Source organism: Chiroxiphia lanceolata, chromosome 3 (assembly GCF_009829145.1).
Source record: "Chiroxiphia lanceolata isolate bChiLan1 chromosome 3, bChiLan1.pri, whole genome shotgun sequence".
NCBI classification, from domain to species: Eukaryota; Metazoa; Chordata; class Aves; order Passeriformes; family Pipridae; genus Chiroxiphia; species Chiroxiphia lanceolata.
The window spans coordinates 59,784,706-59,809,269 of record NC_045639.1 but is presented as its reverse complement, the minus strand read 5'-3'; the positions used below and the strand labels follow the sequence as shown (position 1 = coordinate 59,809,269).

At 40.0% G+C, this 24,564-nt stretch overlaps 1 protein-coding gene and 1 long non-coding RNA gene across 2 annotated transcripts; both read right to left on the bottom strand.

The window, feature by feature from the left end:
- Positions 1-1,044: 1,044 nt before the first annotated feature.
- On the bottom strand, positions 1,045-4,257 carry LOC116784942. Its single transcript, XR_004356310.1, has 3 exons — positions 3,459-4,257; positions 2,853-3,046; positions 1,045-2,326 (listed from the first exon to the last, which is right to left on the bottom strand). It is a non-coding gene; the product is annotated as an uncharacterized LOC116784942 (long non-coding RNA).
- A 2,493-nt stretch (positions 4,258-6,750) lies between these two features.
- SLC18B1 (solute carrier family 18 member B1) lies at positions 6,751-24,542 on the bottom strand. Its single transcript, XM_032682225.1, is given in 16 exon segments — positions 6,751-6,856; positions 8,088-8,130; positions 8,226-8,287; positions 8,290-8,318; positions 9,764-9,838; positions 11,539-11,634; positions 12,591-12,682; positions 13,645-13,746; positions 15,436-15,572; positions 16,981-17,078; positions 17,080-17,135; positions 19,976-20,123; positions 20,892-20,965; positions 22,631-22,725; positions 23,771-23,881; positions 24,374-24,542. Coding segments are annotated over 15 exon segments (1,374 nt in total). The 3' UTR covers positions 6,751-6,856; positions 8,088-8,100.
- Positions 24,543-24,564: the final 22 nt, after the last annotated feature.

The following is a 24,564-nucleotide window of genomic DNA, read 5'->3' as shown; positions in this document are numbered from 1 at the left end:
AACAGGACACCATATCCTAGGGCACAGATATAAACTTAAAGATACGGTACTTGCCTTCCACAAACAAGTAGAGTTACATTATTTCTACTATATGAATTGTAGAGGATTCTAATTTGATACTTTTACAGACAAAAATCTTGTTTTTTAAACATTCATTTTGTTAAAAAAAACAATATATCTTGCACCCTGGAAGTCTGGGTTTTTTTATTATGTTGGTCAAAATAAACGTAAACAATGTTTTTAATTCCGAAAAAACCTGCAGAACAAACAACAGAATTAGCCACACACAGAAACCTTAGCAGCACCACACAAGTAATCCAGTTCACTTGCCTAAAAAGTACAGTCTGCAGGGCCTGCACCCTCACACATGCCAGTGCATTCCATCTGTTCAAGCTGTTCACTGCCCCTTACCAACACCTGCTGGCACAGTCTTGACTCACACCAGCATGAGCAACCATTTAATGGGAACACAGATATACTCTTGAAAAATTGCTCATTACATCGTGTGCTGACTTGAATAATTGTTTTCTGAATCAATGGTAATTTGAGGCTTGTTTTCTTTTTCAAATTAAATGAGAACCTTCAGATGTTCTGGTTTAGAACACTGCATGTCCAGAGATGGGACAGAACAGTATTGTGGAAATGGCTTCTGTTACCCTATCAAAAATTTCAAATAATTAAAAATTGTTTTTTGTTGGGCCACAACCCACTCTTATGTGCCTAAATCCTACACCATTAAAGTCAGAGGAATTTATTTTCTATTGTCCCCAGTGCCTATCCCAAGCCCATGACAACCAAAGCGACTACATAAAAACACAAACACAACCATCCAGCAGAGCAATTTTTTTGCTGCAAAATCAAGTCATAAATCAATGTGCAACGACTATACTGTTAGATAAGGGAACTTTAGAAATAGAATGCCATTATAATTATGAGTATTAGTATTATTTAACATTAATTAACATTATGATTAATTAGCATTACAGAAAAAGGAGATTAAATATTTAAGGATCTGTAGTGAAATCACGGTGAAAGCAAGTGCATGGAACAGGTAAGCAGTATTCACTAATTATATTGTGCAAAATTTTATTCTAATGTTTACCAGAATGTTTTGAAACTAAATTAAGCCTTCACAGACTACAATTGTAACCTAATGTTTTTTGCAATCAACGGAAAGTAGACCAACCTCTGATGTTTCAAGTATTGTAAGTGACAAAATTAGTGTGCTGATTATATACAATTTGAGTGGCTGAAGCTATACATTCTTCCTTGAGTTTAATTGCATTAGAAATCACTAATTCTGACTAAAATAAGTGGTAACACTGTCAAATCAAAAAGTTCTGTATATAAAAGATATTACCAAAATTCACATCCTTATTCAAGTGCTTTACATAAATACAGAAATCTTTAATACCCAGAGGAAAACCTATCCATAAGGAATAAGAGTTGTGTGACATTGGGTTATCAACAACAGAACTAACCGAATGGCTCGGATCTGCTTTTATTTGGACGGCAAAGTTTAGAGCTACGTTGTAGCAGGAAGTTTCTCTCAATTCTGCAAGCACACGCACACAAAATTTGTGCTTGACGCCTAGCATCTGCTTAGGAAAAATAATGAAAACAAAGTCTGCAAAGAAAACGTGACACAACGTCTCCAGCCCAGAAGTACTATTTACAGGACTCACAAGAACGTTTCTCAGAGTCAGGTTTCCACCTAGTGGAGGAAACAAAGTTTGGGCTTTCACGTGACCAAAACAATGATAAACACCAGGGTCAGACGATGAAGAACAACACTCATAAACTCTCAGGACTCATTATTTAACAAATAACTAAAAGTGTTATAGTCAACTTAAGCATTTCTGAGTTCTGACATAGCATATTTTTAAATCCTTTATATCTTTACAAGTACTCCTGTCCTAATCCTATTGACATGTGTGTATGCCTGCTGATAGGAATTTCTACTCGGGTCAACTGCACTACACAGATATAAATGTTGCCCATGTGAACAAGACCAATTAAAGCAATATCACATTACCTATCATACCTAAAGTGGAGTTGTGCGTATTCGCTGAAGAAAGTTAATGTTTGTTCCCATGGCCCACGCTGAGTGAAACTGGACTGCTGACAACAGTGGAAGAGTGTTAATCCAAGCAGTTGGGAACAGAATGGTGTCAGCCTGAAAGCTGCTTGCCAAGACCACAGCTGGGTCATGACAGAGTATGCCTGTGCAAGCGAAAATGCCAAAGTAGCCAAAGGATGTATTGAAAGTCACAAATCCTGGATCCTTAGAGTAATTAAACTGTTTCTCTGTCATAAAAAGGTTGTACTGTTCATGGAAAAGAGAATGGAGGAAACAAAATATTAGAAAAGAAATCCAACCATTTAAGTTAAAAAACATTGAATACTCATTCACTTAAATACAGGTAATGGAGAACATGATTTGTGAACATGTTATACCTCAGTTTCAAAGAGGAGAATCATACCACTGAAAGAGAAGTCAAGCACAAATAACTGTGGTTCTGATTTATACCAGTGTAGGGGATTTGTATTTAGTTAGCAAGAGTTTATTTGGACATTAATGTTTAAATATCTTATGTGTCACTTCCTACTGAGATGCAGTAAAAACAGAGGGCTTATTGAGCTCTAAATAATTTCATTTAACTACTTGCTATTATATTCAGAAAAGCAGGAACAAAGACATTGTAAGGCAGTGGCTTCCACCTGCCCTCTGACACTTGCTCTATAATGACACTATGTAGAAATACATTTAAGCCTGGGAAGCAGCTTCTGTTTCTCATCTTCAATCACCTGAGAATCATAATCGCTTCCTGAACTTTGTAAAAGCCTCTCACCTTGTGATAACAAGCCATCAGGTTTCCTTTCTGAGTCAAAGATAATATTGGTATTGTACTGATAGTGGCCATCACTTGGTCACCTCGGATCACTGGAATTGCATGGTTTCCTGTCTCCCATATTTGCAACCACACAGATGGAGTTATTCCTTGCCAGACAGCTCAGTCTTTCCAGCACGGGTGAGGAAGCAAACCTAATCAGCAGGGAAGGAAGAAAAAAGTAAACGATCAAAACTATTCAATCCATAAAAATTCTAACACCAGTTGCCCTCCTCTGGACCTGCTCCAGCACCTCAATGTCCTTCCTGAACTGAGGGGCCCAGAACTGGACACAGTACTCCAGGTGTGGCCTCACCAGCTTGAGTACAGGGGAAGAATCACTTCCTTGGACCTGCTGGCCACACTGTTCCTGATACAGGCCAGGATGACAGTGGCCTTCTTGGCCACCTGGGCACACTGCTGGCTCATGTTCAGCTTCCTGTCAATCCAATTTGACAGAAGGCAGCAGATTTGTGCTTCAAAGTGCAGCATGCTGAAACTCTCACATCACCTCACATTAACTGAGGAACACAAGGGCTTCCTTGCAGTGAAAGCAAATATTTGCACCTTCAAGTCTCCCTTCTGCTGCTGGCATGTGGCACAGCATCGATATTACACCAACACAGAGCTAATCTCAGCCATTCTGCTGCAGCTCTGCATTTGGCTGATGTGCTGAGGTAGCTTCTGATTTGTTTCTTCTATGGTATGTATTGTTACTTGCCCATTGCAGCTTCAAAAAATGGAGCAATTTATTAAGAAAAATAACAGAATAAAAAGGCTACCAAATCATGATTCAAAAATGTAAGTTTGGAATTGTGCAGTATATTCTTTCAGTTGGAGCTGTTATTTTATTCAGAAATATTCCTAATATTCTCATAATGTAAACATTTTCTACAACATGCATAGAATAACTTACTGAAATGTAGATTCCGTTAAGTTTCTTCTTTTAAATAAATCTCAACCATTCTGGTGTACAAATAGAGTTACAGTGAAGAAAAATGACAGGAGAAAAACTACAAAGAAATTTGTCTGAAGCTATTTATGGCAACTACATGATGACTAACCTGGCTTCATTTCACAGCAGTTGCTCCAAGACACTTAAAACTGTCAATCACGGCTCCTAAAGGTAGCCATCTTTCCTGTCACTGTTCCTCCATTTATAACAGGGACAATACCTTCCAGGATCAGCACATGGAATCCCGTCCACCTGTGAGTCTGGGATATCCTCAAGACAAGGGTATATTGTTTCCCTTGTGAAGACCCAGCCACAAATGCCATCTTCAAGAGTCACAATGATATGGGCACCCTGGTACCAACATACAAACCACCAAAAACACTATTAAGATAGGAAAAGACAGTCAGTGTTTACTCAAACAAATGTCTCTAATGAGATCATAGTAACTGTCTGGCTGCTTCTTTGATGGCCACTTCCAAAATTGCCGTATTTTTCCATCAGCATCAAGAGTTCCTCAGGAGAAACCGGCACTTCAGTGTCCTCTGTTGTCACAGACTGCTGCAACACAGGTTCCAGGGCACAGGCCTCAAGAGCAGAGAGCACCAAAAGCCTGGCAAAGGGCTTTAGGAAGCCCCATGTCTGGAGCCTGGAAATCATCCAAGAGGAGGCCACAGGCAGGCAAAAGCAGAGGGCTTTAAAAAGAGGAAGTCTTGCACAATATCTGGAAGTTTCCCAGGGTGACAGAAAGCTGATACCAGGAGATGCAACCACCCTGCCTGGAAAAACTCACAGCATCAAAGGCAAGAGAGCTACCAGCATTGAGCAATTCTGCCTTACACCACCACAGAGAAGTCACCACTGTGCTGCAGCCGAAGAAATATCACCTGCCAGATCTTCGAATGAGTCAGGTGTGGCATTGCTGCAGTAACACAGCTCAAGGCAAGCCTAGGTCACCGCAGGAAAACAGTTTGGGAAATCTCAGTAGAGAGCAGCACGCATACTTTCCTGTAGAAACTGAAGGGTGCAGGGGGCAGGCAGGGCTGCGAGAGGCAAGCAGGTAACTCCAAGCTCAGTGCCACCACATAGGCACTACCTGTGCCACTCCTGCTCAGGGCTGCTGGTCTAGCTGGTTGTAGTTTGGCTATACCTGGCACAGTTCCCGCTCATCACAGCTTCACAGCTTGTACAACTGTGTGGGTAATGACAGGTGGGTATTTAGACCTGCCACTGAATGAGACAAGCACAGCACTAGTCAGAGAGTGGCTTAGCTTCCTATAGAAGACCCAACTGCCCTACTTTAACTATTGTTCCAGGACTTTTGGGTAATCATAGTAAGAGAACATGCTTATGAATTATTTCACAAAGCAAAAAACTTGGAAATCAGGATTCCCTTTCATTTTTCTTTTGTCTCCATTGTGCCCATGAAAGAATGAACAGGGGAGAAGATGTGTTGCCAGGAAGTTAGAGGAGTTAGTTAAGCCTGCCTAGTTTCTACTGGTGGTCTGGTGAAGTTTTCACACGCAGCAGGACAACTCATTATTTTCAATGACATTTGTGCTTTTTCTAGTAATCCTGGGCACCCTGAAGTCCTAACAGTACACACGAGGAAAGTGAACAAGTCATTGCACAAAACAAGCTAATTAAGTCTCATGTCTATAGATCTCCATCTTGTGCCCCTTGTGCCTAACTCTAGTTCTCTCAGCTCCTTCTCACCTGGCTTATCATCAGCACTGGCATGGTCAGCATTTCATAAAAACTTGAGGTGTACACTCCTCATTTCCGTGAAGTCTAACACCTGATACAAAAAGGAAAGAAAGACATTGACAGGATGTTCCTAGGGGAAGCCTGCCCTTTCATACCCTGATGTTTCACAGCTGCTACCACAGCAGTTGTTCTTGCTAGTCCCAAAGAGCGCTGGCAGAGAAAGAATTATTTCTCATGTAAAATCCAGTAACTACTTACAAGAGAAACTGATTGGAAATTGCGAGACCAGACACTTTTCTTATTCCTGGAAAAAGGGTATCACGGAGAATCCCTTCCAGTACCCCTTCCAGTGAGTTATGAGCTCAAGGACGAATTAAAAGACTTTTGCCACAACCAAAGTCAAGAAGTCTAGTGAGAGTTTACCAGGCACGTCCTTGTCTCAGTTCCCCTTGAGTTTCTTTTGCCGAGCATCTGAGGAGGTGAAGATGTTTTTTTTTCCCTTAGTAGCCCTAGACTCTTGATAGATTTGCTGTTGCAGAAGCAATTAGTACAAACATTCCAGGCAGGATTTATTAGCAATAAATCTCACACACACCAAGCTGAGTCTTCATATATAATACAAACATACATATATCTGGCATGTGTGTATACACACATATACAGAGATGCCAAATGTCCCAGATTAAGATCATTGTCGTCTCTTCATTACTTTGCCTCTATCTTCGGCACCTCTCAGAGAATACACATACTGGTAGACAAAAAGTCTTTTGGACTTTAGTTTTCTAAGAAAATTTACAAAACTTAGGAAAAAAAGTTGCTTTATTGAAAATAATATTGTGCTTGTAATGCTGTGTAATTTCAAATTCTGTCTCAATGTTTTATGTTATCGTTACGTATTACAAGATAATGAACTTCCCTTAAAAAGGTACAGAAATCATGGTAGCAAAATAGGACCTTTATCGCGATAATGCACAGCACAACACAAGTATAGAAACCAGACATTTGAAAACATATATTCACATACGTGGTGCACTGTACATGGAACACAATTATAAACGGCTGACAGCTGAGGGTTAATCATCAGTATGAGATTTTCAAAACAGTAATGCAGCTACAAATAAACCACAACTGGTGTTCAATAAGGATCATGTCACAGCTCCAGAATAATGAAGCACTCTTAAGTCCAGTCACCTCATACTAGGTTAACACACAATAGTAAACAGAGAATTAAAAGTTGTATGGTTATGTTTCACTGCCATGAGATGAGTTCGGAGTCCAATTTACCAGGAATTTTGCAGGTGGAACTGGAACGTCTTTGCATAACAAGGAAAAGAACAGAGAGAAACAACAGGTGTGCATATTCTGCTAGACATTTCTATGCCAATATCAGCATGTAGTAAAAGCAAAAAAGCATTACATGCAAAGAGCTATGTGGCTCACTGGATTTGATTCCCTGCTATTGCACCCAACCATGACTATTCATTCATACTATCATATAATGGTTTGTACTGAAAGGGACCTTAAAGGCAGCTAGTCAACCATCCTGCTATGGGTAGTAATATCTTCGACTAGATCAGGTTGCTCAGAGCCATGTCCAACTTGGTCTTGAAGGTTTCAGGGATGAGATATCTACCACCTCTCTGGACAACCTGGTTCAGCGTTTTACTACCTCACTGTAAAAAAATTTTTTCCTCATACCTAGTCTGAAATACTTTCTTTAAGTTTAAAACCATTTGTCCTATCACTACAGGCCCTACTAAAAGTTTGTCCCCATCTTTCTTGTAAGCTCCCTTTAAGTACTGAAAGGCTGCAATATGTTCTCCCCAGAGCTCCTTCTTTTGTAGGCTGAACAACTCCAACTCCAACTCCCTTTCCTCACAGAAGAGATGTTCCAGCCCTTTGATCCTTTTTCTGGCTCTCCTCTGGACCTGCTCCACAGGTCCATGTCTTTCCCATGTGAGGGCCCAGAGCTGGATGCAGTAGTACACTAAGTGGGGTCTCAGAAAAGCGGAGTGGAGGGGAAAATCACCCTTGTGATTGTCCAGGTCCCCTGGATGGCATCCATCCTTCAGGTATGTCAGCTGCAGCACTCAGCTTGGAGTCATCTGAAAATCTGCTAAAGGTGCACTCAATCCTATTATCTACGTTGTTTAAGATACAACAGCACTGGTCCCAAGGCAGACCCCGAGGGACACCACTCTTCACTGATCTCCACCAGGACACTGAGCCACTGACCACTATTCTCTGCACATGACCATCCAACCAATTCCAGCTCACAGACACCCTTCTGGAGGAAACATCAGTAGGGTTTGCTCATTAATATCATGGTCCTGCTGCTTGTATAGAGATAGGCATTGCCCTGTTTTGTGTCTGTTTAGGTCAGCAGGGATTTAGGAAACCATACAGACAAATAATTTAAGCAGTATTTTTTCTCATCATTCATTATCAAGTTGGTAGTGACGAAAAATGGAGCACAGCTTTCAAAGGTTTGCTTTATATGACTGCAAGTAAAATAAAGAATAAATATTCAGCATACCTTTCCTTGTTGCCTCAATGATATAGAAATCCAGTAGCAAGGCCCTTTGAGGAAACAGTCATATTGTAATAATAATAACAACCTTATCCAATAGCTTGTAACTGCATAGATATAAAACAAAAAATGTGTTACTACTTACACTTAACAGTGTCCATCCTCCCTGGATGGCTGCGGCCCATTCAAAACCCAGCTTTTCATTAGAAATCCTCCCAGAATGGGACCTGCAAATGCTCTGTAACAAATAAAAATCAGGTATTTGCATCCCAAACAAAAAATATAAATCTCATATTCTCAGAGAACTGTTTTATTGTGTTTTGTGGCATTTATAGATTCTCTCACTTTTGTCAACAAAGAAATTGTCTTCCACAGACCTAACTTCCCTATTACCCACAGTAAGTATTAATTCTTTGTTTTCCAAGGCCCCAGTAAATCTGTCTAGTCACCTCCTCAGCCGGAAATAGGATCCGCATCAGAAAGCTGAATGCAGTCTCTTCAGTAGAGAAAACCATTGAAGACCATGTTCTAACAGAACATCTAAACTGATCAATTCTATCATAGGAGAAATTAAAAGTCTGATCCCTCAAAACACAAAGCTTCCAAACTTCAAGACAAAGGACTAGTGAATACAGTGAATATAGGTGGGGAAGCACATTGTGACAGACATGGTCACTGCAAGGCTGAGCTGTATCTTAACTGCCCTGCACCTTAAATGCCTGTCTAAAAATGCCATGAAAGGTTATGCAGCTGCTGTCCTTTTATGAAAGGTCTTAAGTGATATGGTCTCTCACTACAAAAGGGACAAAACTGTGTAAAACTGGAGAGATTTCCCGGAAGAAAGTTACATTATAAAACTGGGCTTGATAACAGCATAAAACTGAGGTTTTGTAACTTTATAGTACCTATGTCTGTACTGAATCCTATGCCAAATAAACATGACATCTGGACAGCTAGAGCTTGTAAAAAATGGTGTAAATTTGTGCCACTGAAACAAACCTGCAGCCACAGAGGACTACCAGGACAGGACAGATGAAATATCCTGGAAGTGGCTGTCAATAGGGGCACTCTATCACTTCCCACTGAGTGACAACTCTGAAGGGTCACTCAGCCAGTAGCACCTTTCATTCATTTCTGTGTCAATGACCACTGACTAATAAATACAGACACATTCTGCTAAGTTACAAACATAGACCTTAAATAATTGCTGAGGCTGAAAAAAAAAGAGAAGATTCTACCCTATCACATACAAAGGAGGAAATGTGGAAAATGGAAAGCAGAATTAGTCAGGAGCAGGGACCTTCTAGCTCACCTCATGTGGGTGGACATAGCTTTGTGAAAAAATAGGGTCCAGATCTCTCTGTACTGAGCATAAAATATTTTAGTGACAAGAAAAATGACCACATAGAAGTGCAAGCAAACATCCACTTAATCACTGCAGTTTTTTGATATGCAGGACAATACATTTCAAGGAAGACAAGTTCAGGATCTTGTCAAAACCAGTTTTACCCTTTGTTGGGTAAAAAGCTTTGTTTTAACATGCCCACTAGGCACCTGTCTAGCAAGAAACTTTTGAATCAAGGTCAACATAATGGCTGCAAGGCAAGACTTCCGGTTATAATGTAGCCAGGTTTTGTGTGGCAATAGGTAGAACAACCAAACTCTCCTAGGTTGTATACATACCCAAGGGACCACATGGCATTGAAGAGTCCAGACACCAGTCCCAGCAGACTAAGACCTTCTTCAAATCCATTCTCACTGCAGAAAGACAGACCAGTTAAGAGTAGTACAACACATTATTGTGTCTCAGTCTATAGCCTTTCCTTATGGAGTTTTTCCCCTCCTTTTAATTTGCACACTACATAACTAGTTAACAATCCAAAGTGCATAGTAGAATATGTTTACCCAGTACTTTCTTCCTTGCTGCCTCTCTGAAGGATTGCAGTGCTACTCCTCTCTCTAATTTCTTCTGAGTAAGATCACTAACATCACAACATCACACTCATTCCCCATGTTTCATACAGCAAGTGTAAAACAGTGACAGCTGGCTTTTAAGAAGAAAATACCTTGTTCCAAAAGGAACATAGTAATAAGAGTAAATCAAGACCCTTCTAGGTCATTACTGCCAAGCCACACACAGACCTTGTACTTTGAGCACGTATGACTCTTGTAGGTGCAGCTGTAAGAGCCAATCAGTCTGAAAATCCAGTGAAAGCTGATTGCTATTAGTAGTCCTCGAAGATGAAATAATCTAATGTATATGAAATCACACACAGGTTCACCAGATGCTATAAGACCCAAAGTCTGATAGACTTCAGTGTGTTCATAGTACTGAGGTACACATTTACAAAGCTATATTGGGAGTATAATGACTGGGATATTCAGAAAAAACTAAGATAAGGGAGTAGTGGAAGCATTTAAGTGTTACTAGCTGCCTCTGTCTCAAAGAGGGGTAAAAAAGCCACACTTCATATTCACCCCTTGTGAGATACGGGATCCAAATCTCACTGAATTATTGACACGGGTCAGAACCACCTCACCGTGTGTGTGTGCATGCCTGTGGGAAGGGCTGGGCCTAGACTTGCAGGTACAATGTAAGGCCTGCCTTATCACATAAAGCCTGCTGAGAGCACATGGTCTGCAGCTAAGAGGGCCAGGTCCCTGAGAGCACACGGCAGAGCCAGAAGGCTGCAGCCAACATGGCTGAGCCTATGCAGAGCACACGGCATCACTGAAGGCCCTGTAGCTGGGCTGTCAGTCAAGGCAGACCTGCCTGGTAGCCCATTGACACCATGCCCCTGGAGCCTGTGACTGGCTATAGCACACCTCACTCTGGCCTGGAAGGCACTGACTGGATATCCTGCCTGGGAGAGAAAACTGAACTCTATAAATACATGAGACTCCTTGTGAGCTCGCTCTCTCTCTTCTCTCCTGCTGCCTGCACCATGTGAACCGTCGAATCTTGTTGGTAACCACTTTTCCTTTCCTCTCTCTCCTTCCTTCTTTCTTCTCTCTTTCTTTATGCTTTTCATCGGTCTTCTTCTTTTACTCTTTTTCTTCTCTTGTCGGTAACTTAAAACAAATGAATTGTGGTTTACTAAAGCTGGTATATTGCTTATTTATAGGGAGTGTTTTCTGTTGAATGGGTCTGCATGATGGGTGTTTCAGTAAAATGCTTTTATTCAGTTATATGTTACCCATTATATGTAAAACCCTTTGCCAAAATGTCTTATTTTTCTCGCCAAATTAAAAAAAATTTCTCTTAGACAAGTGTGCGCGGCTCTTTCTCCAGACACAAATTCAAGGTTATAACGAACCAAAAGGCTTAAAAAGTATTAAATAATATGTAACCGCTCTGGGCAGCTTATGGCTTAAAATCCAGAGTGTAAAACTCCTGAAAAATAGTTGCAGTTTCCTACTGCCAGCAGCATGAAAGATGGTTGGACCAAGTTACTTACTATGCACATTGCAGTATCTCTGGAAACACTGGAATAGCACTCATGCCAATGGAAAAGCCAATCAAAACCAGCACTAGCACAAACATCCACAGCTGACTGAAAAAGAGGCATTTAAAAGAAGTTAGCTGCTTAAAACTCTTTTCAAAGGACTCCATTTGACTAAAGGCTGTTATGTCAGCACTCCACGATTGATCAGCAAACTCTGTTTCTTGAAGCCAATACTAAGACTTGAAAAATACAGTTCTTTGCTTTAAAAAAGGACTTTTTAAAAGAATGTGAAGAACCTGTGCTCAAATTACATATTTTCTTATCAAATGGAGTTTTGTTGATAAGTTAAAAATCTTAAGTTGATTTAACGAGGAGCACATAGAGAAGAGGTGGACAGATGAGCTTAACTCAATAATGTATCTGTCCAAGCTCCAGACTTGGTTTGTTGCAGAAGTGAAGGATTTTGAAGCTAAAATTTTGTAGCCTATATTATAAGCAAATAGACTTAGCTAAAGATATTGAAGACATCACTAATTTCTTTTTCTCACCAGCTCAAACATGTCACCTCACCAGTTTCAATATATAATCTTTAAAAATTAGAAACCTAGGAGGAATTCTACACATTAACAAGCCTATCATCTTTAACACAGTATCTGACCTAGGACAAAAAGACTGTACAGTTGTTTTGTAAATGTAGCAGAGTGTTTTGTTGTGAATTAACTCAGAGAGATATGGCAATACAGCATTCAGGTGCAATGGAAATTGTCTTTACTTAGCTAGCTGAAGACAAAACTATAATCTGGCACTTTCCTCAGTAAGCTATACATACAGAGAAAAAATCATTATGAGCACAGTAACAGTAAAAAACAAAGGAAAAGGATCTTTTTATGAAGCTGTAAAATCTCCATTTTCAGATGCTTTCACTGCTTTACACTCAGTCTCATGTTAGACATTAAAATAAAACTGTTTCATGGTCAGAGGTGCTAATTATAAACTTGAGGACGTACATGACATGGCTGAAAACATCACATAAGGGGGCAGGCTCGAGAAGAGGCAGTCATTACCTTTCAATGTGCAACACTGGAGCAGGTCCTAACATGAAAAAGGACAGTGCTGTCAGTAAGCCTCCAGCTATCAGCAGCCACTTCCTGATGTACTGTGAAAGACGAGGTATGCAATTTTAAATTTGTGAATTTCTAATGTAGCTATTTTGTCTTTCCTAATATTCCTGCTCTAAATCTTCATCTGAAAAGTACAAACCCTGTAGAGACCATCATTACAGACAAAATGGGAATTCAAGTTTCTCTGCCAATTCCGAACACCATTAAGAAATAGTGAATCCATGTTTCCTCACCACCAATGCAATCACTGGCAGCAGCTGCTTAATACAGAGATTTCTTTATGATACTGACCAATAGTGCTTCTCTGTTAGCAAAGTATTTTAGGTCTCACTTTACTTTAATACAAGAAATATCATGTAGCATTGCTCCTAAAGGTTCCTTCCAACCCAGGCCATTCTATGATTCTGTGTAATTCTCATGTAGAAAGGCCATTATTACTTTGTGTCAGGAAAACACAGTGTCGGAAAACACAGTGTCAGAAAACTGTCACTGTGCTTCACACACAGCATTCAAAGTGTAGGTTTTCTTGATCCATTTGTGGTGCCTCTCAACTAGGCAGTTTTAGGCATATCACTGTCAAAGTCTCTTTCTATGGTGCTGTCAAGAGCTAAAGGACTATAGCCAGCCAGTGTGCTGATCTAATTTGGGTATTAAACTTTTTAAGAGATAAAATCGATACAGATAACCAGAACACCTTTAATCCTCCTCTCAAAAGCTAATACAATTAGATGTGGTCAAAAGCAGGGGTAACTGCAACATATTTTCCCAGTCTCTATTCCATATTGTGTGGAAACAGTTTATGCTCAGTCCACCAGAAAAGCTCAGCACACTTCAACTGCTTGTCCAATGTCCTTTACTGCATTGGACATTCCTAAATTACCTGGGCCTTGCAAAAGAGACCTTCCACTTGGCAGTAATGGGTCCATGTGCAAGATCTTGAAAGGCAGATCCCTTCACAGGACCAGACCTACATCCATTGCTTCAATACAGTACTCACTGGCAGTTTGTCGCTTACAAGTCCAAGGAGAGGAGAAGACAAGGAGTATGAGAGTGCCAAACCAAGGAACACCAAGCCCACATAACCAGCTGGGAGCTTGAACTATGGAAAGGAATAAATAAAACAAAAAAACAAAACAAACCATATATGCCACATTCATCAGAGGACAATTCAAGAATTATATTTTAGTTCGAAATACTGAAATGCATGATTTTAAGCATTTTACTGATACCATACAGTTTTTCAAATATTTGAAGTCATCAACAGAGCTTCAGTTTCATTGCTTTCAGCAACACTTTTAAGCATGAAGTGGTAGAAACACCTGACACAACTGTACTCATATAAAGCCTAAATAATGTCAGGAGGAAACACTGTGCTATGCCCCCTACAACAGTATGCTGTTTCTAACATTACTATCTGACACATTTGAAACAGACACTTCAGACACTGAAATTTAGATGGATTTAGTCTTCTCCAATCTTCAGTTTGATTTGCATTTAGAAAAGCATAATACTGTAGCCATCTCCACTGTTAATCAGTGCATCTTAAAAGTAAATAGTGCTATAAAACTCAACTCCAACTTTTCCACCAGAGGATGATTTTTATGAGAATGAATAGGAGTTCTTTTGCAAACACCCTGAGGTTTACATTTTCCTAATGCAGAGACACATTTCTGTACCGAAACAAAATGCGTAATGAAGCAAAAGCATGCCAGCCTCTCAAATGAGTGCCTTGACTAACAGTTAGAAAGTATTCCAAGATGTTTCATGTGGCATTGACTAAACAAATATTCATTATTTCCTTGCCATATGCAAGCACATGATAATAACTCTAATTTAGTGGTTAGAACATCTGCCAAGAAGGCTATAGCCCTTTCACAGCAAGTATCTGTTAGCACAGTAGAGAAGGAAAGCAGAAGAGCCACAGAAGCACACAGTATTCTACAGTGGGATAATTACAGACCCCTCCTGAGTAATGGAAGATGTACATTCACATCTCCACTGATGAAAGCAATTAGCATCAAGTCCCCTTCACCCCAGATGAGTGCTCTAAGTACAGTACTAGACAGAAAAAAAGTAGGAGCACAACCACCTGTGAAACACTATCCCTTAGAAAAACAATAAATAAAGCACTCAAAGAGCATTGCTTAATTTCACAGAGGAACTACTCATTTCAAATCCATTACCTTAAACGCCACAGGGAAAAAAAAATCAAGTAGGAAACAAATAAGTATTAAAATAAATAATAAATAAATAAATAAAATGTCATTTGCCTTTTTAATGAATGATTGAAGTCAGCTGGCAACTACATAGTTGTAAACAGTTTAATTTTAGGATTGCTGTAAGAGAATGCAGAGCTGCAACACCACTTTGTGGAAAACAAGTGGTTCACATCAAGAGATGTAACACTGTCAGTGACTGTGGCAATTTTCAAGAATTTTATTTCAGGAAGGAAGAAAAAGTCTCTTGCTTACAAAACCAGCTGCTGTGCCCTATTCAGAGAAGGTACTTTGCTGTTGAAAGCCAATTATGTGGAAAAAGCACATTTTTAAAGGCCTTATATTTCCTTGTTCTCAAAGTTACCAAGATCCAGCAGGATGAGATAGTGTCAATGGAAATTGACTTGTCAGTACTGTGGAAATCAAGTTATTTGGAAATCATACTATTAACAGTTAATTAAAGCAGTGTAATTGGATAAAGCTCAATTTTGTTTTGGATATTTAAGCCACATGTATAACAGTTACTTACTGTTTAGCAACTCAAGAGTTCACTACATGTTAGCAGGACTTACCTTCTTTAGAATAAACAGAGACATTGTGGGATCCAAAAAGCCCAAACATGCACTTAGAGAAAATATAGTGAGACAGAGTACTAAGACTTTTGGTAGACGTATAAGCTTCCAGAAGGATTCCTTGCTAGGGATTGAATCTGTTTCAATAGAAAAGGGGGGAAAATTGCATTATCATAAGCTCATGACTGATCTTCTTGCTATAGAAAAGAAATCAGTATTTCTCTTTTTCTAGTCCTATTACTCCTGCTACATAACAAATGAAAGTCAATAGTAGATTACTATGCACTATACTATTTTTATAGTAAAAAAACTAATTTTGTAGATGAAGAAGAAAAGTGCACAATTTAGATTCCAACACTGCAAATCCCCAACTTGAAAAGAACAAAAGCATGTACTATGCCAATTATATGTAAAAACAGTTACTTCTCTGCTAGTACTTACACAGTGAAATTCTTACAGGTATGTCTCAACATGCACACATACATGAACAATTCATATCCAAACAAAGAAACATGGTTTAAAAGTAAGATAAAAAGATTGTTATTTATCAGTTGAGATCTGCCAGATTTTTTAAGCAACTAGGTGTTTGGGTCTCCTATATTCAATTTGTACTCCAGGAAACTTCTTTCAGATGTCATCGTTACATGGTACTTCTACGTCAGGCTTCTTTCCTGATGCTGTTTCTCCTTTAACAGTTGAATGGGGTCTCAAAATATACATTAGAACTAAAAGTTCAATCACTGGCATCCACCACCTCAGAGCTAACATTTATTTAACATCGTTTCAAATTGGCCAGTAATATCATGACTCCAGACAACTTCAGAGCTCGGGGAGGTCAGGGGGAAAGCAGCAGTAGCAGCATATGGTTTATCACTAAAAGCCAATATACGCAATTTTTTAAAGAAGCATTTTAAAGTTACATTTTCTTTTCTCTAGAAAAGAATAATGGAACTGTGACCTTGCAATTACTTGTATGAAGACATCTTTAAGTTAGTTTTCTGTCCAAGCAGGACCATATAAAATTTAGTCAAATTTATATGACCTCCAGCACTTCATTAAACATCTCATTTATTAACTTTAATAGTCTTTCATGTTAATCAGATCCTGTATAATTCGGTACAAATAACATCTTTTTTTCTCCCTGTAATTAGCTTCCCCACACACACTGTCAAGTTTCTTGTTTTAGGCAAAATCTATCTCCAGCTTTTCTTCAACTAGCTGCAAAGACAAACCTATATGAAAGATGCAAATGGCCCTTTATGAGCCCTGAAGCTAAGAAGTCAAAAGAAAACAAAAGTATATCTCAGTTCACTCCATAGAGTTCTTAGTGTTTGCAGAAATGGGGATGGGGAGTTGCATTTCAGGCCATCTGTACACATGCATTTAGGTAGCATTAAAACATGGGCCTGATGAAGATGATCAGCTAATTCAACTGGAGCTTCACCCTCTGACTTGGATCAGACTCCAGAAGCTGATACGCTTTAAAGATACTTAAATACGTGAAAAATAAAGGTGAGTGAAGGAGGCAGGTAGAAGGATGCTTACCGTATTTTGGTAATATGCACATATTCATAGGCACGAAAACCAACACTATACATCCCAGAATAATGAAAGGGACCTCATAACCAAATGATTGATAAAAAACCACCTAAAGGTGGGCCCAGCACCAGTCCGAGTCCTGAAAAAATTTCAAGGCTGCCCTAAAGGATGAAAAGGCAAGCAAAAAGGAAGTCAGTATGTGGAGCAAATATGATGCAATGATAAAAAGCAAGCCATCTGTCTGAGGGGCAGCACAACCTAGGCAGGCTAGTGAAAAGTAAAACGACACTACATCACTAAGGACAACAGCTAGTAGTGACCTTCACAAGGTGGAACAGTGAAAGGGATTTCACAGTTATCTGTGTGACAGCCATGACCTCTTTTGGTTCACTACAGAGAACCACTGAACTGCAGCATTCACCACTCTGCTGTTACCTAACAGATCCCAGTCCTGAGGCAAGGTAAACGCTCTAGTGGCAGAGAGCATCTGCAGGAAAACTTAAGCTAAATGACATACCTCTCCCACCTGCCATTACACTCCAGTGTGAAGGGAAGGATCCAAACAAACCTATTCAGATGGGTCATTATCTCATGGGATGAAGTACATGTGCCAAGTTAAAGCTTTCTCTTCATAACTGTTTTGATTCACTCCTTAGGGGTAGGAAATAATAATGAAATTGCAATGGGGAATTTCAGATTTGTTTTGGCTATAATTTAATAATCTGATACCTTTTATTAAGATACTAATTTGTAAAAGGACAATAATACAATTATACTTACCTCATGTTACAAGTCACCGTTAACATCTGCCTCAACACTTGATTAACCAACACTCAGAGCACCAGTAACAGCTGGTGGTAATAACTGCTTACAGCTAAAGCTTTGACAACCTCTAGAACCCAGAAAGATAGTATAGGCATTCACCCTCATCTTTAATTTTACTGATACAAGTCAGAGTGGTTAAATGGCCCAAAACCAGTCACAGTCAGCAACAGCCAAGTTCTTTACCCTAGGTCAGCCTAGGGTTGCAGCCTTTTGTTTTCCTAGCAAAGGAAATAACTAGTAACAACCTACCACTAGTAAGTTTCAAAATTTCCAGATAGATTTGAGACAGTTTGGTAAATTCTGACATGTGGAATAGCTGTTGAGTTAACACAACTGTAACCAAATAATGCTTTCACTTGTGTTGCTCATCAACCATAAAAAATGGTTGATTTGATTTTTGAGATTTTAGTTCTTATCAGGATGTACACCATTTAGACATTCTAAATTAATGAGGCAGGGATGGAGGGGAAGCTGAGACATTGCATTAGTACAATGCAAGATTAGAGGACAAGATAAACCTGATTCCATAAGAAAAGTGAGACTGCTTATGTTCTGAAGCCCATACCTCCTCCAACAGAGGGATCATGTTGACACATGCTCAACTTCCCACTTCAACAAGGCTGATGTGCCTACATTTAATAACTTCCCCATACATTCTCTAGGGTACCAAAGGAGTAAAGGTAGGCTGAAAACTGATACCAAAATGGTAAGGAGAGGAAGTGCTTTTCAGTATCTACCACTATCAAGAAGGGCAATGAAAAGCAAGGCTAAAAATATCTCATCCGCTCCCCCAGGCTTTACAATTTTACTCTAAGATGTGTCTTGCTTCAAACCATCAGCTCTTTCTTCTGCCTCCTGCCTCAGAGTTCAGAGTTACAAGAATTCTCCATCATGTCCATTTAAGGACAGTATGTCTAAACAAATGAATTTGAAGATATTTCATTCTCATGCAGAACAAGACATTGGACCACAAAATATGGTAAACAGACCAACATTTAGAAGTCATCTGTCTTCTTACAGAACTCTCCCTAGATTTTAAACAAAGGTAGCTGTCAAGCCAGGGCTGTGTAGCATTTCTGATTGGGGTCTTGAGATGACCTTCATCATCACATACCGTTTTCAGCCACATATCACAGTTATTGTGCTGCCACAACAGAATTTCATTACTTTTTAATTCTGATTATAAGATGAATAGCTAAGTCCCTTTAAGTCAACATTACTTACCTATTTAAATTACATCTTAAAATTTGCAAACAGGAAACCTTAACCTTATTAACTGAATAAATCCAAAACATGATTACAATATAAACTGCTTTCCAAAGAAAATGCTAGCTGATCACTGCTGATACAATTTAGTAGGGTTTTTTTAGTTAGGAGGACATATTCTTATAGATATTTATTTATAAAAGTAATTATACAGCTTAACAACAGTTTTAATAAAAGCATCAACTTTTCCAACTTTATTTAATGCTCTTAAGTAAGTTCTCAACATTTGTTTACTCATTAAAATTTAATCTAGTTATTTCTGTCAGTCTATATTTGAACTGAAACCAGAATTTATTGAAAAAGAGAAAGCAGCATTTTATTAAATACAAAATTTTTCTTCCTAACACCATAAAAACCTAACTAAATAAGGGTAATATCTCAGGTTGAAATGAATCATTGATGAGCAGAAATACTCTCCTCCGGATTTCAAGAAGTTCTAGCTCTCATCTTCTCATACATAACTTTTATCAATAGACTAGAAAAATGAAGCCAAAATTGTTTCCAGTTTTGCATCTTTCAGGCATTTAAATCAACACTATTTGAATGAGTTTATCAATTTTTGTAATCAATCCACATGGATCCTTACTATCCATGTAGAAGTAGTCACTAAAAGCTGTATTAGCATTTTATTAGTCTGATTTCAACTGAAGAGGTAAATACTGACATCAGTGGTCAGCTGTCTCCAAAGCACAAGCAACTAATATATACCGCCTAATTTACATCTAACTGGAGTTATGCTAAAGTCTATACTTGTTCTAGGATTGTGATTCTAGATTGCAAACAAAGTACGTGGTGACTTCAAATAAACCTGCACGTGAGACAACAGATTTTCTCCTCCTGGTTTTAGGCTGCCCACTGGCAATTTATCATATTGCAGGTACTCAGCTCTAACACTGCTTTTTGCACTTACCAGGACAGTAGCTATGTTAGTGGGAAACGCCTTTGCAAGGATTGAAAACGATGCTGTCATTGCTGCTGCAAAACTTATTGCATCAATTGCTCTTACTAAAAAGCAAAAACCAATGAACATTGGTCCACTCGGCACCTTGTCCAGCATTCTGAAAAAAAAAAAAAAATTCCCAACAGTAAATGGAGCTCTCTCGGGATGCAAGGAGTCATCTACTAAGGGCCCTGGAGCATCATTTCTTACTCATTAAAGGACACAGCTACAAGACAGTTAATGCTTTCTATTGCGACATATTTTTGAATCGCATGCTGAAGTCATTGAAACTTTACCAACCTCTTTCTGGCAGCTTTCTCCTTTTCCCTTGGTTTGGCAGTATAAAAACATGGAAAACCTAACTTGTGAAAAACTTCAATGCCGTCTTCTGTTGTATTTCACAGCTTTTCCAATCACCTGTGCAAGGAGTCTGATGCAATGTGTTACAGCTACCTAAGAAAAGGCTCTTACCTTGCTAATAAAACATTTATTTTGCTAAAATGAGTGACTTAGCCTCTTCACCTGCCAGGTAAAGCTTCCCATTGCACTCAATATTTTCAGGAAAAAAAAAATAAAACATTATGTAGAAATAGTTCCCTTTTTGCTGCATTTTGACAGGCTTCTCATTATTCGTGAACTACAGTAGTTATTTAAATATATGAACCTTCCTCCTCTGTTTTCAAAGTAGTAAACAGACTTTGAAATCTACTGAAAGGGAGAAGTGTTCATTCTGCTTTACAAGGGGAAGATAAAAACTAAAGATGTAAAAAGTTAGGTGACCTAACCAACACACAAAAGATGCCCAAGATTTTCTAGTTTTGTTTTGTGTTCATCTTTTCATATGGATGAAAATGATCAGAAGACAAATGCAACAAAAATTACTCACCCAAACAGAATGGTCACACATCCTGAAACAAATATCCCTGCCACAAACATGAATTTTGCTCCAATGTGTGTAAGCTGTAAATTAAGTACCATTTTTTACATATTAGTATTTCAAGGAAAGATCAAAAATCTTCCAACATAAGTTACTATTAAGAAATCAAACACTATGGGCACTTTATAGCACATGTAACTAAAAGATCTGGAGATACTGCTTCTGCTGGTGTACCTTTATGCAATACTGAACCTAAAAGTACTCTGAACAGTTAAGTGACTTAATCCAGTTTTCAGAATGGTAAGACAATGCTGCAATTAACTATGTTGCAGCAGCATGCTGCAGCTTCTGCAGAGCAGCAGGTTACAGCAGCAGTCCTCACTATAAACAAACACAAAGTAATACATTCCTGCTTCAGCACCATCACTGAGGGAAGGCCAGCAATACCCGTCACGTATACGGCTGAGGAGTCAATGGAAGCTGATTTTAAAGCAAATTTATCACTACTTTTAATACCACAAAGCTTTGGCATGGGAAGCACAGTAGCTTCAGGCCTCCCTATTCACTACCAGGGAAAGGACCCCACCTTCCTTCATTTCACACTCTATCCAGTAGAGTGAAGGACGATGGGAGGTATGCCATAAAGCTAACTCACTTCCATAACAAAGTACATCTGAACTTCTAATTACATGCTGCAACTTCCCCTAAGGGCAGCAGGTACTTCAGACTCCTTTTTTTTCCAGACCTGGACAAAGTCCCTGCCTTTCAGCCATTATTACTAAAGCCCATATTTTGCTGAGTTTCATTATACCCCTCAGGATGTCTGATTGCTCCACTGTCCATGTCTATTGATGCTCACTTCAGTTGTCTGCAGTGAGGATGGCACGCTCGCTCTCTCCCCTGTAAAGTACTTAGTGAGGGGTTGTGCCATAGCTGAATGCCGTCACAGGCACCAAAACTTGGGCTTACAAATGGCACTTGGATGACACTTTGATGAGCCACCTCACCACCAGGGAAAAGCACTCACCATAGGGTCAGTAAAGAGGCTGCCCAGCCAAAGACAGAAAAGATTTTGACTCTGCAGCAGCCCCAGCTTAGGGTATGATCCTGAGCAGCCCTAGCCAATAGGGCTGCCATAGACAGCAGTGCTCCAGCACATAAACAAACAGTTATATAATTTATTTGTAATTTCTCCAACATGAGAAAAATCCTGAATCTGTGGGAAAACTCAAGTTGCAAGAACTGGAGACATTTATCTCGTATTACTACATAATGAAGTTGAAGGGGAAACTGAGTTAAGCAGCAGAAAAAAAAAAGACAACATACCAGAAAAGAAGAAGGGGTGTAGTTAACTAAAGAAAAAAAAACAAACCCAAAACATCTTAAGAATGTTGGCAAAGGCAAACAGAATATACAAGTGCAACAAATAAAATGGGGGATAGGGGAAAGGAAGTAACAGAAAGCAGAACTGACCATCAAATTACTCAGATTACAAAGCAAACAGAACAGTTAACCAGAGAAACAAAACAGCTACATGTCCATTGCCTTGTGCTACCTCAAGAACTACAGAAGAAGCACTGACAAGACTTAGATCAGATTGAGACTAACTGGCCAGACTCCAATTAGTGCATATATAAGCCTGCAGGAACGCTACTGAAGAGACATCTTTTTCCTCAGCCTTAAAGAACTGTCTTCATGTATCAACCTGTGTCAGAATAGAAATAAGTTACAGCTCCAATTATACTTACATAATTTCCCAAGATTAAAGAAGACAAGAAATTGAACAAAGCAAAACATCCAAAAATCAGGCCAACAATGGTGTTACTGGCACCTTTTTTTCTGCCTGCAAAAGATCACAACCACATAAAGATATAGTCAAATTCTTGAGGTGAAAAACATTCATGCTTTGTACATTTAATTTTTTAATTGTCTATTAATGCAGTTAGAAAGCAATTTCCTTTTTCAAAGGCAGCAAGGTTCATAAGGTAAAACAGCACAGCAATTTGAATACATATTGCACTTCTAATATGTAATTAGGAGAAAAACCATGTTCATTCCTCAGTGAATGGAAAAAGGTGTTTGCTGAACAAGCGGAGAGACTTTACACAGGTGGTTTCAACTGGTGTGCAGTGGTGCTGGCTACAAAACTTTGATCCTTTGCATGGTGAGAGGACAGTAAACGGAGGTATCTGTTACCTTCACTGTAACATGCCTCCTTATAACAAGTACCACCTACTTTACTTACTTCGGTTGGCAAAGTATATTTACTTGGGCATAAGCAGTACATAGGAATATTTAAAGCAAAAAAACATTTTGTTGTAAATACGTGGGAACAATTTGGTAATGAGAGAAATGGACTTCTGCTGCGAAGGCACCATGACCAGTTTTTTCATCCTATACTTAAACATTGTATTCACTCCACATAAGTAGAGATTTTTTATTTTTTTTTTTCCCTAGAGTTGCTAGATCAGGAAGTTAACACAGTTAAAGATGGCCCAGCCTGAGTTAACAGAGTATATATAAATAAAGTCATTGAGTGGTTAGAGCACTGAAATGCAAGTCAGGACATTGGCAGAATTTAATCTCAGCTCTACGCAACACTGAGCAAAGAACTATTTCAAGTTCTCCAAGAATCCACCTTCTATCTCACATCATTACTTTGCTGTCACCTCTGTAGCCACAGGGAAGATCAGTCCATGGACAGGATCCAGGTCACTATCATACACACAAACTATGCCAGTATCAGGCTATCACTGAGTTCCCAGAATTGAAAAGTCTTAACTCAGATCTTACAGTCAACCGTAAAGGTCTGGAGTTCAAGATAGTTCTAAAAGTGTCGACAAGAAAAAAAGTAGTGTAAAGAGTAGCTGACTAAGTTGTTTGTTTACCTCTGAAGGGAAAAAGGGTCCCAGGATTGAGTAGGATATCATTGAACTGAAGTTTAAAGAAGCTGTCGCAGCCAGCGTAAATAGCTGTTCTCTGGTAAACCTTCTTGATTCCTCACCAAGTGCTTCTGACACACCACCATCTAGAAATACAAAATAAAACAACAACAAAGTATCATCTCCCTGACAGAGGGGAACAAATTACGAATCGGGCTGGAAAATTAAACGCCGCACAAAAAAACTTCTACCCTTCCTGTTCTGAGAGTTAAATCAAGCCGTGCTGCTTAATTCCCTCGTGCAGGAGCGCGGACTTCGCCGTGCGGGCGAGACCCTCCCGCTGCGGTGCGATCCCGTGCGGTGCGGGCCGGCCCCCGCCCGTCAGCCCACCCCGGACGCGCCCGGCCCCACGCGGTCCGCGCTCTGCCCACCGGGACAGCCGCGGAGCGCGGCACCGCGGCGTTCAGCCCCTGCAGGGACCTGCCCCGCTCCCCTGCGCTCCCGTTCCCTTTCCCGTCCCGGCCGCAGCGTGCGGAGCCCGCGGGGCAGCAGCTGCCCCCCCGGCCCGGCCGTGCGGGGGGACAAGCGCGGGGCGCCCCCGCCTCCCACCTGGGGGCCGCTCGCTGCCCGCGCCGTCCGCCGCCCGGCTGCCCATGGGGACGGAGCGCCCGCCTGCCACAGCCACACCGTGCGGCACCTCCCGCCTCCCCGCCTGACAGCGGCCGCGGGCTGGTCGAGCACCCGAGCCAGCGGCGGCCCGGCCGCCGGCACTGAGCATGCCCGGCCCGCGGGAGCGGCCC